This window comes from Chelonia mydas, chromosome 11 (genome assembly GCF_015237465.2).
Source record: "Chelonia mydas isolate rCheMyd1 chromosome 11, rCheMyd1.pri.v2, whole genome shotgun sequence".
In the NCBI taxonomy this organism is placed as follows: Eukaryota; Metazoa; Chordata; order Testudines; family Cheloniidae; genus Chelonia; species Chelonia mydas.
The window spans coordinates 51,905,093-51,923,338 of NC_051251.2; the positions used below are offsets into that span (position 1 = coordinate 51,905,093).

Below are 18,246 nucleotides of genomic sequence, written 5' to 3' on the forward strand. Positions count from 1 at the left end.
CATCAGCACTATTTTCACTTAGAAGCTTTTGCTCTTCACTCCCGATTTTCAACCATGCACCTGCACACAGACAGTTTTTCAATTCTGCTACTATCAATTCCACCTCTGCATCTTCCATCGCTGCCACTTGCACATTGGCTAAATTTACAACAAAGCCCAGTTCAGAGACACCAGTGGCAGAACCCTTCCACCTTCCCCTGTTAACCGGGGCGAGGAAGATCTATCAAGGATACCCAACCTGCCTCACAGGGAATTTTAAGAAGTGCCCAGAATAACGTCTGTTTTCAACTACCTGCCTCGTCTTTGGGTGAGAAGAATTCACCAAGAAAACAAACGTGAAAGAGGCAAAAGAATCTGGACGCTAACCAGAGCTGCTGTCTCTAGGGCAGAACCCCCTGAATTCTTGGCTCTTGCAGCAGTGATGTGAAAGTTTCTGGCTGAGGTAGATGGGAAACCTGTGGCGGCTGACAGAGGAGGGCAGGGACTAAAGACGGTTCTTCACAAGCCGGTGGGCGAGCAGGGCGGCTTTGAAGAGGATCCCAGCAAACCCGCCCGGGAGAAGCCGGTTACCTCCCTCCACGGTCACAGGCCGGGCCGCCCGCGGGTCGGCGGATCAGGGCTGAGGGGGACACCGAGAGCTCTACGGGACGCGACCGTCAGCGCCCGGAGCCGGCTTCAAGCGAGGCTCTCTCCGCTCGGTCCCCCAGGGCCGTGCGCCTCGGCGGGGCGCCCTGAGGGGCTGCACCCGGGCCGCGGGGCGGGTTCCTGTCACCGCCAGCAGAGGTCTGCCTGCGGGGGTCGGGGCAGCAGCGCAGGACGGAACTCCCCGCCTGAAGCGGCTCCGCTTCCCCCACGCCGGGCCGGGCCCGCCGCGACAGCCGAGCCCGCAGCCGCCCCCACCCCTCCGCGGCCCACGCCAGGATCTGCGTCACGCGGCCGCGCGTGGGAGGACGCCGGAGCGCAGCGCATGGAGCAAGAGCGGAATCTCCCCATGTGACCGCGCGGGAGGGGGCGGCGGGGGCGGGAGGCGGCTCCCTCCGTCCCGCCCTCCCCGCGCGCGCGCCCGCCGGCCGAGCCCCGGCCAGGGAAGAGGTGGAGGGGCCCGGCTCGCCCACCCGCCCCACCCATGGGAGAGGAGGAGTCTGGGCCGGCAGCGCGCAGGCAGGGGGGGTCCTTGGCAGTAACTTCGGGGCTGAGTCTGCAGCGGCGGGGCAGGACGGAGGAAACCCCCAGGCCGCCGGCGGCGGCGGCAGCAGCAGCATCCTCCTGCGAAGTATGTATGTCCCCTCCTGCGCGGCGAGTTGCATGGAGACGGCTAGTGCCCCGCCAGCGTGTGCGCTGCCTGCTGCAAAACTCGGGATCCGACAGCCTGTTGCAGAGCGTGCGTGTTAACCCGCTGCATTACCCTGTTGCGGGTCGTGTGTCGCCTCGATGTGTACCTGCGTTTTTTGTAAAGCGTGTGTAGCGTGCAGCGCGGGAGTGTGGCTCCTCTTGCAAAGTGCGCTTTATCTTCTGGAAAGTGTGTGAAAATAGACGCTTGCGTGTATGTGTTTATAAATATCTGCTACAGCAAAGGGTCTGTGTGAGCTATTGCAAGGGAAGTGAAAAGTTATTGTTACAGCCTTGCTTAGGTGCTCGGATGCTGCTGCGGATGAGGGGCTGTGTACTGTAGTTGTAGATCCATTAAGGGCGAGAAGGATGGGGTGGGAGGGGGAAGAGAAGGATAAAATGGACTGTAAAAAAGAAAAAATGCTGCTTCTCTGCCCTGTGGGGTGTTTTCGTTGCTGCTGCTGAGGAGTTTATTCCTGCTGCTGCAGATTGCCGGAAGGAGAGGGCGGATTCATGTGTGTGTGTGTGGGTGATTCCCAGAGAAATCCAGTGCAAAAGGGATAAGGGAGTAGGCGGAAAGTACAGAAACATCCTTGCATTGTCTCTTCCTTCGGAGTTGGGGGAGGGAATGCAATCCCAACTGTACCAGCTAGGGCATTGGGTGTGAGGTTGTGGGCTCGGTGCCCCAGAGCTCCGGGTAGTAGAAGGATTTTGCAATTGCACAAATTGTTAATGATTTTACTTCATAAAAAGCGTTGTAAATGTTAATTTACTGCTTCGTTAGTTTTGTCTCGTTTGGGTTTGTTGTATCTCATTGCTAAAAGAAACACTAAAAATCTCTCTAGGCATTGTGTCTTCAAAATAATCTGATCTGTAGAAACACAGATTAGGAAAAAATAAGTGCAGTTCTTTTGTGCTTGGGTGTCTGTTTTACTTCATATCCAGTACATAAACCCACATGTGCAGTAATAGTGCATGCTTGTGTACGCACATCATTAATAGAAAATCAAAACCACCTTAATAAATGGATTTACAAAGGTCATGTGCCTTTGTAGGGGGTCTCCCAAAACCTAGGTGAAACTGTTAGTTTTCTGATTCTAGGTGTCTTGTTTCTCCCAAATTCAGGGATTGTAAAGAGATTTTTTTAAATACAAATTTAAATGTAAAATTGAAAAATATTTTTCTGGTATCTGGTTTTGTTTTTCCTTTCAAGCCAATTCTGTTATGATCCAAGTTGCACCTTAGTTGTGTGAAAGAGTGGACATCTGATCTGTGAATTTGGTTGTAACTAATATCTTGGCAGCCATAAACAAAACTGGATAGATTACCTTGGCATAGCAAGGTTAACTAAAAATGGAGCATCTGTAGTGAATTATTTTGTAGTTGGTAAATAAATATTTAGGTTCAGTGGTGTCATTTTTTCCAGTACCCAGTTGTCTTACAGTTTCAAAATATTTATCATGTAGATACACATTTTGTTGTATATGACTATGAAATTTATATTTAATAGACTACACTTGAGAATCACCTTAGAATTTTTTTTTATTTTGGTACAATAATCTTGTCTACCTCTTATCACTTTTTAAGTCTGGCTACTGCAACTTGTTTCCATAGTTAAAAGTCTTTTTAGAAAGACTACAAAAATATAACGAATATGCATAGCAGCTAACTCTCAGATCTGAATTTAGTTCATCTTTACAGACTTTTCAAAACACCAAGAGTGATCAGAATATATTATGGAATAATCACTTTTTTATATACAGGACTTACTTATGGGTACTGTTGTAATAACTTGAGCCTGGAGCCCAGCTACCACAGTAAGAAGGATTGTGACGTAGGAACCTGACACGAATACATCCTGTGACATGCTCTGCACAGCAGACCCCTGTGCCCATATGAAGCTTTATCGATGTCAGTGGAGCTCCATGTAGGAAGAGGTGTCCACCTGTGCAGAGCAGCTTGCGGAATCAGAGCACTGGTGCCTTATTTTTGTCTCCTTTTAGAGAGACTTAAGCAGTTTAGATTATATTTGAAATCTAAAAGATGCAGTGAAGATTCATTGTAATCATTAACTCTTATTGAACCTCCCAACATATGCACACAGTGGTTCACTGAAGATTGGCACTGACATCCAACTCGTAGCACCTAATTTTCAATGCGTGTGAGCTGAGAATGTGGCATAGCAGTGGTGGGGAAATCAGTAAATTAGCACATTCTGCTCAAACACTTGAAAAGATTTTCCAAATTTGGACCTGCTAACCTTACTAGTTTCCTTCTAAACGCACTCTTAAGTTTAAGCCTTTTGTTCCGTTTCAGAACAGAATGAATTTGATGTCACAGTTCAAAATTCTTCAAAAATACAAGCTGGTAACAAAAACAAAATTGCTTGTCTTATGTTGCAGTGATGCAGAAGAACTGTAGTGCTAACATGCTTTGGCTGTAATAAATTTAACCTTAAAGGTGGTTTAAAAAAAAAAAAGCTAGATGTTTCACTTTTTTTTTTCTTATGCCAACTCCTATTTTAATTAGTGACAGCTTAATTGAAATACTATCCCTCCTAAACAAAAACTTCTACTAAAAACACTGTTAAAATTGCTCAGCTGCAACAACACAACCATAAAAAAGCTGGGAAATCACTTGCAGCCACAACCCTGAGTTCTTCTCTGCATTAACTCCCCACATCCATCGCATACAGCTAGTATGCTTCCTCCCTCTACCTCCACACAAAACGTGCATCCTTTACTCCTACCAGCTGGAATTGCTAGAAATGGTTGCTTTCTGATTGTTCAGGATGTTGGTGTGGCATTGAAGTAAATGATTATGTGTAACGTAGACGTCTGATACATTTGTGTGTTAATGGAGGGAATTGCTTGTAATAAAGCTTTAGCATTCTGGGAAGTTATTGTTGAAAGTCTGTAATAATGCTGTGTTTTGTTTTTTCAGTATTTAATATTTGTGGTCAGAGTTAAGATGACGTGGTGTTCAGAGGGAGAACACACACAGTGGGTGGGGAATGGGAGTGAGGAGATGTCAGAAGAAGAATGCAAGGCTGTGGGTTGCAAAGGATGGGTGAAGGTTTAACTAGTGGCTGTATTGTTGATATATGCAACCTTAAATGTATTTTAAAGTGTTCTTGTTTTGGGGAATTTCCTAGGTTGGGTGTTTTGTATGTTTAAAAAAGTCTGCATCAGTGTTATTTGTACCTATTCACATGAATGTTAATTTGGATTCTTCTCATTGTGTCCCCACCCTGCTCTCTGTTCTGGCTTTCTACACATTTCTTCCCCATACGCCCTCTGTAGAGTCCCATGGTCCTCCATGCCCAGTCTGGGTTGCTCTTTAATTATACACACATACCTGCTCCCCTAATGCTCTTCCCTGCCTCTTCCCCCACAGTGAGTTGACAGAAAGAATGTGGCTTGAAGCTGGGCACGGAAGGGTTAGCAAGGATAGAGGATGGGGGAGGAGGAAACCATGCTCCCTACAGACTCTATGGAGAGATCTTCACGTTCCCCAGCTGTAATGCTAGTGTGCGGGTAGTTCACGTCTCCTTCTCATACCATAACAGAGGGCAGAGACTTGCAGTTGGAAGTGTCTGACAGACAGAGCTATTGGCTGCCTCCTGCAGTGTCAGCTTTTTCTGGACACATTCCTGTGTGTTGCCAGAGGAGAGTATGAATCTACCAGACCCAAGCCAGCCATCACACCAGGACTAGAGATTGGGAGGCTGAGATCTCCCAAGAAGGGTATGAGGGAGGGCACATATATAGGCCCCATGCCTCCTTTGGTAAAATCGCCAACTCTTTCCCCTCAAGGGAGCATAAATTAGGGTCCTGGATAGGTGTGCATAGAGATCTCACTATTGCATTTCTTTATATAGTTGCTTCTCTGGTCTCCTCAGCACTGCTGCTTGCTGTACCAGGAAGCTGTGGCAGCAGTGCTGAAGTACTGACGATATATGTCTCGTCTTGACATGCTGCCTCAAGTTCCCTGGCATGGCAAGCAGCAGTGCCATGAGGAGCCCTGGATGGATGCACTGACGCCTTGACAGTGCTGCCTGACTCCTTCAGCATACCAGGCAACAATGCATCTGGGAGTCCAATCTGTGAGCTTAGATCTAATATGGGCTCCAATAGAGACTCCAGTTCCCTGCACAGCATTCCTCACAGTCCTCCTTCCTGTAACCTTCCTTCCTGCTCAAGCACCATCTCTTTCCCCCGTGCTCCTCCTGACCAGCCTGCCTACTCCTGGGCTTTAGTGCGTGTGGGCTGAATGGAGCTGGTAAGTCAGGAAGGCAGGCAGCATCAGAAAACGGCAGTATTTGACCACATAAGGTTATACTTGAGCAAGGGGAATGACAGTTTCTGTTTAATTTTAAAAGTCCAGAGGTGGCCCGTGTCTGAGATGATATTAGTGTGTGTGAGTTTGAACTAGAAGAACCCAGTTAAATGTGAGGGGGGAAAGAGGGCAATGTCTCAAAAAAGAGCATTTGTAAATGTCTCCTCTGCAAATGTTAGTAATTACCTTACGTAAAAAATTATATAGAAAATTCACTCCTCCTCTGAAGAGTTGCAATGCTAAATCTGAAGACTAAATTCAGTTTTTAAAGTGCAAGACAGAGGGATTTTAGTCTTGTTCTAAATGCAAATCCAGCACAGCCAGTACTGTGGACTCATTACTGATGCCTTCATAGTATATGTGAATCCAGTTTTATCTGTCAGGAGATGTGTTGGTTAGAACCTCTGGGTAAGGGCTGCTGGGCTGTGGCCATTCTTCCAGCCTATAGACTGGAAAGGCAGCTCCATACCTTTACTAGGGCTTACGGGCTGGATGTAATTCCACTGCTGCTTTCCCAAAATTTGAATGAAGTCCATTTAGTGTATTGTCATTCTGTTAATGAGAGTTCATAAATTGTTGAATTATGTAGCTTTTAATGAAATATGTCAAATGCATAACTTTTCTTGTGAGGATGATGATGATCTATATTGATATCTGCAGTAAGTTAAACTATTTTGCAGCAATATTTAATGTTTATAAATCTATACAATTTCATATTGCATTTCAGAGGTTATACTTTGTTAGGTTCTGGTCTAACCAGTTGTGACACTTAAGGTGGCTTCTCAAAACAGTTAATGCTATCAATTGTGATTCAGACACACCAGTCGACAAAATTTAATACTACTTGTGCAAGTCCTTTTCTTACCTGAATATTCACATACATCCTGTCACTACCATATCTAGTTTGTGAAGTTTATATAGCTCTCTTAATTTTCAGTTTCATTGGTAGTATTTAATCAAGTCAAAGCTTTTTTAATAGGCATCTAAAAACTAAACTTTGTTACCAAAAGTTCAGCTCTAACATTATTAGTTCCTGCAATTTTCTTGGGATGTTTAAGGGCTGTTAATGATGGCAAAAGGTCATATAAATGTAAAAATAATTTTTGCTTAATTTTTTACTAGCAATGTCCCTGCGCACACACAGTTATCCATTCTGGTATTAAAGTATTTTTGAAAGTTATAGCACTGACCAGTAATTTGTAGAATGCATCACATTTTGTCAAATTTTCCCTGTCGGCTTCTAATCTGTCCTCTTTACAGTGTTGAGTGAGAGGAGATCAGGAAGAATATTAGCTGTTCTGTTTCATGTTGTAGTCCCAGTACTTCTGTAGCAGACTATAAATTATGCAATCCAGCTTTTCATGACCAATGATTTAGCTTAAAACAATAATACTGGAAGCTACCCCACTGAATCTGTAAAACTAACCTTTGAGTTGATATTTATAATTTTAAAAAAATAGAAATTTGCTGGTTATCTGCAGTAACATTCACAGGATTTATGGGTAACAAGGGGCTTTGATGCCCTTTTCCCTATATTGAAATGAATACAAATACTCGTCTGCAGATATGAAAGTAGACCACTTCTTCTATGGAGCATGGACTGCAGCACTGTGTTCTAGGTGGGGCTGCATATTGGGACTATTCAGAATGCAGTAGCCCTCTTACTGAGTGGGGCTTCATGTCAAGGGCATGAACATCAATTAGTATAATATGCATGGGCTGCCTATTAGTTACCAGGCAGAGTTCAAGATGTGGATTTAAGCTGTAAAAACTCTGAATTCTTCAGTACTTTGCCAACCGAGAGAGAGTATCAGTCAGTCTCTCTCTCTCCGTCCCTTTGTGTGATATTGCCAAAATTGAGATGAGAAGAGTCAGGTACTAGGTCCCCCTCTGTTTGAAAATGGGAGGGTCTTCACAAGATGTCTGAGGAACTCTTGATACTTCAGCACCTTCCCATCACAGTCCACCAGAACACAGATTTGTTAGGTTTTACAGGATGCCTGAAAGGTTATTTTTCCAGCTCTAATCCTGGCATTTGGGGACAGGATGAGTCCAGGGGTAAGAGAAGTCGGAGATGGGGGGGCTGTTTCCTTTATTGTGTCTGCAAGTATTATGTTACCATTGAGGTAGTCTGTTGTATTTTGAATTGAAATAGTTGCAAAGAGCTCCACTAAGCAGCAGCAAAAGAAATATGGTGGTGTATTCTTAGGAATAAATCTGAAGGGGGAAACTGAAAATAAGCTAAGTCCATCCTTGAGTTACCTTTTTTCCTTCACAGCTTCATTGAAATTTCAGCATGGGATCCATTGAGCTTTATTCAGAAATGTTTCAACCATGGATTTTCGTCCCTAAAAATGAAAGTGCCTTATCCAATAGCATGCCTGTTGGTCAAAGGGGAAAATGCAACACCTTTCTTTGTAGCTGTAAAAGATCTTATAACGAGGAAAAATACCCTCCGCTGTGAGTTAATAACCTGAAGTCTGTGCAGTGTTATAGCTGTGTTGGTCCTAGGATATTAGAGACACGAGGTGGGTGAGATATTATCTTGTTGCACCAACTTCTGTTGGTGAGAGAGGCAGGCGTTCGAGCTTACACAGAGCTCTTCTTTGCCCAGACCTGAAGAAGAACTCTGTGTAAGCTTGAAAGCTTCTCTCTCACCAACAGAAGTTGGTCCAATAAAAGCTATTACCTCACCCACCTTGTCTGTCTAACATCCTAGGTTTAGGAATATGAGTAAGATTTTATAGTTTAAAGACTATTTTGTAACTAACGTTCTTACTCTTTGCAGGTTCTATCATCTGTGATGGCGTCTGCTTTACCCAGAACCCTTGGGGAGTTGCAACTCTATCGAATATTACAAAAAGCAAATCTCTTATTCTACTTTGATGCCTTCATTCAGCAGGGAGGTGATGATGTGCAGCAGCTATGTGAAGCAGGTGAAGAGGAATTCTTGGAGATAATGGCTCTTGTAGGCATGGCTAGCAAGCCTCTTCATGTCCGAAGACTGCAAAAGGCTTTGAGGGACTGGGTCACAAACCCTGGTCTTTTTAATCAGCCTCTCACTTCCTTACCAGTCAGTAGCATTCCAATCTATAAATTACCAGAAGGGTCCCCTGCTTGGCTGGGAATATCCTGCCCTAGTTATGAAAGGAATAGTAATACCAGGGAGCCTCATTTGAAGATTCCAAAATGCGTTGCCACCACATGCGTGCAAAGCGTGGGTGCGGGCAAATCTGATGTGGTAGGAAACTTACCACTGCAGAGCAGCAGTGAACCAAGACTCTGGCAAGGTCACCACACTACAGAGAGCGAACACAGCCTTTCCCCTGCTGACCTTGGCTCTCCAGCTTCACCAAAGGAAAACACTGAGACCCTAGATGCTGCGGCTGCTCTGTCAGTTGCCGAATGCGTGGAACGCATGGTTCCCTCCCTGCCCAAAAGTGACTTCAATGAAGTAAAGGAGTTACTGAAAACGAACAAGAAGCTGGCAAAGATGATTGGTCACATCTTTGAGATGAGTGATGAGGACCCTCGCAAGGAGGAGGAGATTAGGAAATACAGTGCAATATATGGCAGATTTGACTCAAAAAGAAAGGATGGCAAACATCTCACGCTCCACGAGGTAAAAATAACTCAGTCTGGAATGAGCTTTCCCTGTTACCATCCCCCTTTTTAGATGGTAGGATGCAGTTTTCTTATGGACACTTGTTTCACTTCCTATTATATAATGAGAAGAGTGTGTGTGTCTGTGCAAGTCAGCACTGCCACGGAGTTATGGGATGAAATAGGAAACCTTTCCTGTGTTTGTATGTGTTTGCACTAGGGATTTAAAATGCACATCTTTTGAGTTCTAAGTCTCTCTGAAATAGATGACCTGAACAAATAGAAATGAACAGATCAACCCTTTAAACAGCAAATCGTTATTATACAAAGGCTTCTAAACACTGGGCCTCTCTCCAGACTAGTCCTGCCTTTCTGTACCTCTTTCCACTTTTAGAGAGTAAACAAGTCTCTTCTGTATATATTTGAAACTGCTTGTTTCAGGTGACCTTGTTACCTGACTTGATTAATACAGCTCAACTGCCTTCCCCCTGCTCTAGGCCTCGCTGTGTAGCTGGCGTAAGGCAGAGGGAATTCTGAAGACAAGGGTCCACAAGACCTAGTTATTATCTGGATTGGGTTCGAGATTAGTTGTAAAACCTTTACATTTCCTTGGGCACAGTACAGGTAATCTGGGGTGATTACCTGGGCTGTAAAAAGTATGTGTTGATGTCATCTGCAGGGGTGGAGGATAGCCCCAGTGCAGAGTAGGCTCTGACCTGAGGGCTTGTCCTTGGATGCCTGAAGAATGGCAGAGTTGCTTACATACCTTGCTTTAAACATACACACACACATACATACTCTTTCATTCTAGCCTTCTTTCTTGAAGCTAGTAACTGTATATGTTGTAATGCAGTAGGGTTGTCTCTGTTGGGAATTGGTGTTTTAGTGCTGAAGTAGGATACTACAGAGGAATAAACATAAACTACAGCAGTGCCAGATAAGTGTTGATATAATCAATGCTGCATCACCACTTGTCAGTTAAGTGATTGCAACATTTCAATCTGATCTGAGATTTGTCATGAGGTGTACTTCCCAAAAGGAAGAGTTATCTTCACATTACAGGCGTGCCAAAGAAGCTTACTGGTTTTACACTTGTTTTCATTTCTGTAACTTAAAATGACAATTTAAAAATAAGTTTTTGTCGGTGTGTCATCCATAATGTAAACTAGACCCTCTTGGTGTTTTTGAAAAAACACCAAGCTCAGTTAAAATTACTATTTACTTTTAAGAGGCAATTGCACATTCCCAGTAATTACGTCTCATAGGGATTTTTACTTCATATTGATGATGCATTTTTGATGGAACTTGTGGCGATTTGGCCATGTGACTAACACACCCATTTAGCAGTGCAATTCCTACTTGTGCACTATGTTGAAAGTGCGTAGCTCAGTGTTATGAGGTCATCCAACATACCGATGCAAATCCTGTCCTGTTACTCTATGACTGCAGGCCAAGTGCAGTCTCAGTGCACAGGCAATGGAGGCAGAATTTGAAGAGTCCTTGCTGGGCATGTGCAATCCCTGCCGGCTTTGGGAGATCTGTGTACATTGCTGCACAGTCAGGATTTGGGGCGGGATGGATCCTCAGTGATCCTTCATTCTCTTCCCTCTCATAGAATAGAGGCATGCACGGCTTGCAGACTCTACTCTAGCCTTCTGTTTGGAGTAGCAGCTGCAGAGAGGCGCTGAAGCATGGGAAGGGAATTCTTCCTGTGGAGAATTTTCCAGCGTCCAGCTGAGTTTCTTGGGTTGAATGTTGGGGAGAGGATTTGTCCCTTACTGAACATTAAGTTGTCTTGTTAGTGCATGGCTCTGAAGGAGCTGCTACAATGAATGATGTGGTTGCATGTTGACACTACAAGCTAAACAGAATGCTGAAGAACTGTGGGAGAGGCAGGATTCGCTCCTTTCTGCTAATATGTAATAATAGGGAGACCACGTGGGTAAGGTGCAATATCTTTTATTGGACCAACTTCTGTTGGTCAGAGAGAGAAGCTTTCAAGCTTACACAGAGCTCCTCTTCAGACCTCCCATTCGTTACCATGTCAGGTGCACATAAATACCCCAACTGTCAAAAGTGCTGAGCAGTCAGTAGAAGCCAGAGAGAAGTGTGGGTGCTAGGAATTCTTCAAAAACTAGGCTTATTGTGGGTTTTTATCATGACTATCAACAAAGGAAAAAAGAAAAAAACTAAAACCATCATTGACTTAATGTTAAGGTCTGACACAAAACCCTCGGAACAAGGAAGTTCTGAGTTAATATTAAAACGCTGTCTTTAATCTATCCCATTGTCTTAGTATTGCACAGGTTTCCAAATGTGGGGCGTTCTTATGCTGTGACACAATGGATTGGATTAAAGGAAGATTGTTTTGGCCATACCCTTGAACTTGGTGACTCATAGGTGTTTGATTCAGCTCCGTTTTGCAAATGTAACTTTGGGGTATTTTTTGGTGTTTGTATGACTACATGTAAAACACAAGAAAATCATAGGGTGAAAAAGACACAGGAATAGCAAACATGAGTAATAAATGTGGTCTGACTTTACTTAGGTTATTTACTTTTGTTGACTTAAAGGAGCTGGGGGAGAGACTTTGTATTTAGTTTTCTCTGTGTCTGTGTGTGGCAGGAAAATCATCTAACTCTGTGGATGGAAATGTATACTTAATTGTAATTGTTGCTAGAATCCCTGCTTTTTACAATTAGGATTCCCAGGAAGGGATTCTCATTTTGTGGCACACAGCACTGAATTTTTCTACCTGCTAGTTACAGTCTGCTGCCGATTAAAAGGGAAGAAGCCATAACATAACATGTACTTCTGGTTCAGTAAGGCTGGGTTTGCAGTGATCATGAGAAAATGGCTAAGAGAAGAAAGAAAAACAAACTCCCCTCCCCCTCCCAAACAAAAAAACCCCCATCAAATAATTGGCTATCCTTGAGTATTATGATAGAGCACTTGCCAGGCGTAAACAGAAATGTTTGCAATCTTTTTTTATGATTGTAACCTTCTAAGACTATATCCAGTTACGAAGTAATGCAAATTGTTATGCAAGTGTACAGTATGAATATCATACTGACGCTGAAGTAGCAAGCATTGTGTGTGAAGAATGATCCTCAAAGGATGTCTAAAACATAGTAAATGAAAAGTAATATACAGACGTTAACACTTGAATACCAATTCTTTTATATGAGTGTTGTATTCATAAATCTCTTGCCTTTGCATTTATTTGTTTTGCTGTATTCTTTCTGTAAAAGAATATATAGGGTGTTTTTTGTTTTTGTTTTTTTTTTAAATCACCCCTTGAGTTTTCTGGTCTGCTAGGTAACTGTCTTACTCATGATTTTAATACAGTCTGTGTTAACAATATATAGTAACTGCATTATAAAATGGGTCTAATCCTGTCACTCTAGTGCATCTGACTTCAGTAAGCGGTTTGGTCTTTCAGTGACTGTAGGATCAAACAATACATGTAGTTCATCTATTAAAATGTATGTAGTGCAGTAGCTGCTAGGCCAGAATGCCTTTCCTGAGTCTTCAGGTCTATATTGTAAATAGTGTAGTTTAGTGTAAATTCACATTGAGTACATGAAATATACTTAAGAAATGTCATTATGAACAGTAGTTACTTCTGAGATCTGCTAGACCTGACAGTCTCAGCAATGCCCCTTCATCTCAGCTTCTTAATATTCTTTAAATCCATAAAACAGGCCACGTCACAGACTCTAATTGAATTGAAGATAATTTTAAAGTTATATTTCCAAAGAACTTCCAACTCAAGCCAGTAAACTTGTCCGATGAATAAAAAGTTTGCATGACCAGTTTCATCCTTTAAGGCAAATTTTTTTAAAAGGTCTGCTTATAAGGGGATCTTCATAAGAGATGTGGGGATGGTTTCCCAGATACCAAGGTATAAAGCACCGTTGCGGGGGAGTGGGGGACAAGTTGTTCATAGTTTTTGCCAATGCTTCAGTGTAATTGCAAGCCTACTGTCCTGCTCCCAGACTCTTCCACCTCTGTGCTGCTGCAGAAAGCTGCTAAGTATTGTGCTGATGTGTGTGTGTGTGTGCGTGCGTGTGTGGCCAGCCATGTCCGTGTGCAGTGAACTGCAATTGGTCTGTTGCCCTTAGAACTTCGTACTCCCACAAGGGTATGTATGGCAATTGGAGAACAGCAGAACTTGATTCATAAGGAACATGCTGACTGCATTTGAAAAACATATTTGCTGCAGGTATCCAGTAGCCTGATTAATAGATATCTATGAGGCCTAGGGAGAATGCTCCAGTGAGAAGCCCATCACCCTAAAAATCCAGCTCTGGGAAAGCAGAGGGGTGGTGAGACTTCTAACAGGCGTTGTTCCTGGACCTTTCTTGGAGGATATATCTGTCATATCAGCCTTTGGCTGGTATGCATCTGATAAATACAAAGTGCTCGTCACCCTCTTGGCTGCTGTGACAGGAGGGAGGATCTACAACTTCTCCAGTGTCTGTGTTTTGGGTTGTCTGCCTCCATTAGTAACTTCAGTGTGTGTCTTCGCTGCTGCTGATAGGTTTCTCAAATAGCAACATCATGAAACTGTTATAGTTCTTAACAGTTTCACCACTCCCTACAGCAGTGGTTCTAAACCCGCGGCCCGTGGGCAGCTTGTGGCCCAGTCAGCACACAGTTGCGGCCCATGTGACATCCTCAGGGTCAGACAGGTAGTATTGGATGCGGACCATATAACACATTGTGGGCCTCGTCTGTGGCCCAAAATGGTAAGTAGGTTGAGAACCACTGCCCTACAGGATTGTATAGCAGTAGTGAAACTGACTTGAGTCTTGTTAATTTCGTTTTGCTGCTTTTTAAAGCTATGGGCAGCCTCAGACACACCAGGATGGTGTCCCAGCAGGCTCAGGAAGACATTACTGCATTGGTTTAGATTTGATTTGTGTTCAGATATAATCTTCACAAGCATAAGGGTGAGAAACATGCTTTTTTATAAGACAGTTTACGTTCTGCAGAAACTGATGGCTTACATGTCATTCATCAGGGAAATCTTCCTACGCACCACTGCCAAGTAGATTTTTCAAGCCTTGTGCATGTTCTTCTGCACTGGCATTTATTAAAAAAAAAAAAAAAATCTTTGGGAGCCAAAAGCTTTGAACATTAGGAGGTGCTGTTTCATATTGGGGTTTAGTTAACATTGGGGTGAGGAAAAGGTAGCTTACATCAGAGAGTGTTATAATAAACACTTTAAAGAATACTAAATGTATCTACCGTATTTGTCTCTTCATAACTGAGGCAAGTATCTGGGAAAGGATGAGTATTCACAATTTGAGGAAATCCTCTGGATTCAATATAAAATAAGTAATGTGACTCAGTGCTGAAATCTGTCATCATTTCACACAATTGGATACTTTTACAAGGGTCAATAGGTTATGTTTTGAGGAAGTCAATATTTTTTTGTGTTTAACTTCCAGCTAACAGTTAATGAAGCAGCCGCTCAGCTGTGTGTAAAAGATAATGCATTGTTAACCAGGAGAGATGAACTGTTTGCGCTGGCTCGGCAGATCTCTCGAGAAGTTACATACAAGTACACTTACAGGACCACCAAGTAAGCTTTTAATAAACTCAGGGGAACTTTATTTTCAATTAAGTAATCCGTTTAACAGAATTTCTTGTGAAGCATTAGAAATCTCTTTCCATTCTTCCGCCTCTGCAGCTAGCAAAATGTTTACATTAGGCAGAGGGAGCACATATATATGGAAAATAGAAATCATCAGTAATACTGTGTAACCCATGGAATCTTTCATATTGTTACAATCACTTTTATTGGCATGTAGCTATTTTAATTCTTTCACCTACGTTTTGGTTCTCCAGGTTCAAAAACAGTATATTTCCTTCAATATACCATCTCTAAGAAGCAAGTATTTTAAATTTTGAGTCATGTTATTTCAAGGCTAATATAAATCGGCAGGGCTTAAACAGCATAGCCAGAGCATGTATGAAAGACAATGGTAGTTGAGGGTGGTTTATAAACACCTGTTTTAAAAAATAATAATTTGGGACCAAATTTAAATGTACAGTGTCCCTTTTTAAAATAGTTATCATATCAAGCAGTGGAAAACAGGATATGTTTTTATATCACGTTATCTGTGTATTATAGAATACATGCATTTTACAAAACACGTCCATAGATATGACTAATATTTTTCATATGTTTTCAAGAATTTTTTAAGAATATTGTCTAATGCACATGCCTGGCTGCGCTAGCGTCTTCTCCCATCCTGGGTAACAGAGGCCAAAGGGCATTTTGTCATAAAGATCATGCTGGAACTTTCTGCTTTAAGGTGAAAATCATCTCTGTTCAAAACACCAGCAATAGGCCTATGTACTGCTTTATTGAGGACTTAAGTGGTGCATGGGCCTTGTGCTACTCCTGCACAGGACTGAATTTCACCCTAATTTAGATTAATTTTATTGGGGGGCCTTTTAAAGTCCCACTGCATGATCTTGTCTGGTTTTGCCCTGATTCCATTCCCCTTGTTTTTCCCCAATAATGCCCTTTCTACCTAACAGCTGATCAGCACAAACAGTAGACTTTTCAGCTCCGTCACCTCATCGTGTTGACCAAACTTTCTTGCCCTTAGTTGAGTTTCAACTGCTTTCCTGTCTAAGTGTCCAATACTGCAAATCCTTGCTTGCCGAGTACTCCCAATGATTTCCACTGTATTAGTTGGGTGGTTAAGAGTTGCAGGATGGGACCCTAAATTTCTGTTTTCCCCACACTAAGTGGGCCATATTCACCCTTGATTTTAATGGTGTTAAATCTAGTGAGTTATAGCAGAGATAAATTTGTCTCCTTATTTTTTTATGTAAAGACAGGATATTTGTATTATTTTATCAATACTGTGTGTGGTTTTTCTTCTAGATCTAAATGTGGAGATAGAGATGAACTGTCACCGAAGAGAATTAAGCTAGAGGTATGATATTGTGACTCCTACATGCCAAGTTTTACATGCAAAAAATTGATTTGCCCCTAAGTTAGAGAACCTGTTAAAAGAAATAATTTAGAGAGCACCTGATATGCTGATGGCTTACAATTTTGTATAGCAGTATCCATTTTGTTTGTGATAACATTTTTCCTTTTTTGTCCAGGGATCTGTGTGTGGAGAGGGGAAAGATACTAGGTGGATTAGGGAAAGGAGGACTGGGGAATTGCACTATTGGGGCAGAACTGACATAGATGTATGGCCACCACTGTGCAGTGGGCTTGCTGCAGATCCCAAGGGATCTTCAGGCGTTTCCTGCAGTCTCTCTGACTTGGGCCATGAGATTGGGAGGCAAGTCCTGTCCACCCCTGAGACACCAGTTTGGGGGAAGCTATCAGAGGTTCCTCATGGAGATTTCTTTCCATTGAACTTGATTATCTTGTATGTTTTTATTTTGTTTTTCTATGGCTCAGGGAAATTCTTATAAGGCTCTGACATAGTTCTGTAAACTTAGAGAAAATAATTTTTACTTTTAATTAGGCACCTCTGTCACAGTATTAATATTAAGTTAGGAAAAATAAACACCGAATAGATGACTCCGATACTTTTTGTATCCTATTTTTAATTAAAAAAAAAAAAGTTAAATGTATAGAAAGAGCATCACTCTGGTTTTCTTTAGATTATGAAAACATAGGCCAGAATTCTGCCCTGTGGAACATCCAGTCCAAGTATTCTGCTTTCCATGTTTGAGTGGGACTCTTCCCATTGGAAAATGTACTGCAAGCTCTAGGCAATATCTTCCCATCAGCTTTATTTCCTATGGGGCCCAATTGCACTGAAGTCAGTGGAAGTCTTTCCATTGCCTTCATTGGGCTTTGGATCAGATCTAAAATGTAGAACTCTTTATTGACTTAATTGAGAGTTTTGCATAGGAATTGATGGCAGGATATGGGCCATATGTGCCTGTAGGTAAATCACCAAAACTGACAATAAGTGAGAAATTAATTGCAAATGAAAACGTATCTATCAGCACATATACGCACATACACATAGAAAGTGTGTGTACTTATATCTGTCTGCATGTATATATATCACACACACTCATAAAATATAAAAATTCACATCTACACACAACTTTAATTAAACATAAGTTCTTTTGGCAATTCCTTGTTAAGAGGAAATATTCTCAAGGTCAGACTGAGAGCATATGCAGTACCTTAAGTATTACTTAATATCTTAAGTTTCTGCTGCTGGAAAGTAAATTCAGTCCATTTTAAATAGCTCATTACATAGATATGCATAAGTATCCAATATGACTGGCTCATCTTCCTTTATGATTTTTTTTTAACTGATTAGCCTTTTCACTCATGCTTGGGTATCCATCTGATGCAGCTACAATTCTCCTTATATCATCTACTAAAATAAATGGTATAGTACATTACGATGTGCTAAGTATGGGGTCTGCATTATAATAACACATACCTCCAAGTTACATGCTATGTTCTTCATCATGTAACTGTAATGTAAGGGTTTGCAATACATTGGAATAGCACTTTTTTCATATTTCATTCCTTCAGTGAGGAATGATATGTCATATGTCAATTCTACTACTTCAAAGTAGTGCAAGTATTTACATTTGTTATCTATGCAAAGGCCAGTCTCCTGTGGCAAATACTCAACCAGGTGCATTTTTTCCCCTTGAAAGTGAGAAGTTTAGTTTGAAAAACCAGATATAAATAAAACCATTTTTTAAATTTAGTCATTTTGCACTCTGGTCATTTTGTTGTGCAACACATGGATTACAGCACTGGACAGCACTTACAAATATATAATTTGAATTGTGTAAATGTGTGCTCTGAAGGATTACTCACAGCTCCTATGCCAGTAATTCTGTGTGTTTGTGTTGAGATTTGACCTGTCTTGGCTTTTTTGTATTATAAACCCAGAATTTAGAGCTAGGAAAAGCCCTATTAAGTCATCTACTCCATCTCTACACCATCACTACCCT

At 42.1% G+C, this 18,246-nt stretch overlaps 1 protein-coding gene across 2 annotated transcripts in view; it reads left to right on the plus strand.

Annotated features, from left to right (window-relative positions):
* The first annotated feature begins 1,022 nt into the window (after window positions 1–1,022).
* The window catches only part of NAB1 (NGFI-A binding protein 1), a 32,028-nt gene continuing 14,804 nt past the window's right edge, over window positions 1,023–18,246 (plus strand). The window contains exons 1-4 of one of the 2 annotated variants that reach the window (XM_037912271.2): window positions 1,023–1,273; window positions 8,456–9,289; window positions 14,727–14,860; window positions 16,178–16,229. In XM_037912271.2, the coding sequence (XP_037768199.1) occupies window positions 1,127–1,273; window positions 8,456–9,289; window positions 14,727–14,860; window positions 16,178–16,229 (1,167 nt within the window). In that variant the 5' untranslated portion in view covers window positions 1,023–1,126. Of the gene's footprint in view, window positions 1,382–8,455; window positions 9,290–14,726; window positions 14,861–16,177; window positions 16,230–18,246 lie in introns of both variants that reach the window. The other variant, XM_043525220.1, reaches the window with a different exon arrangement.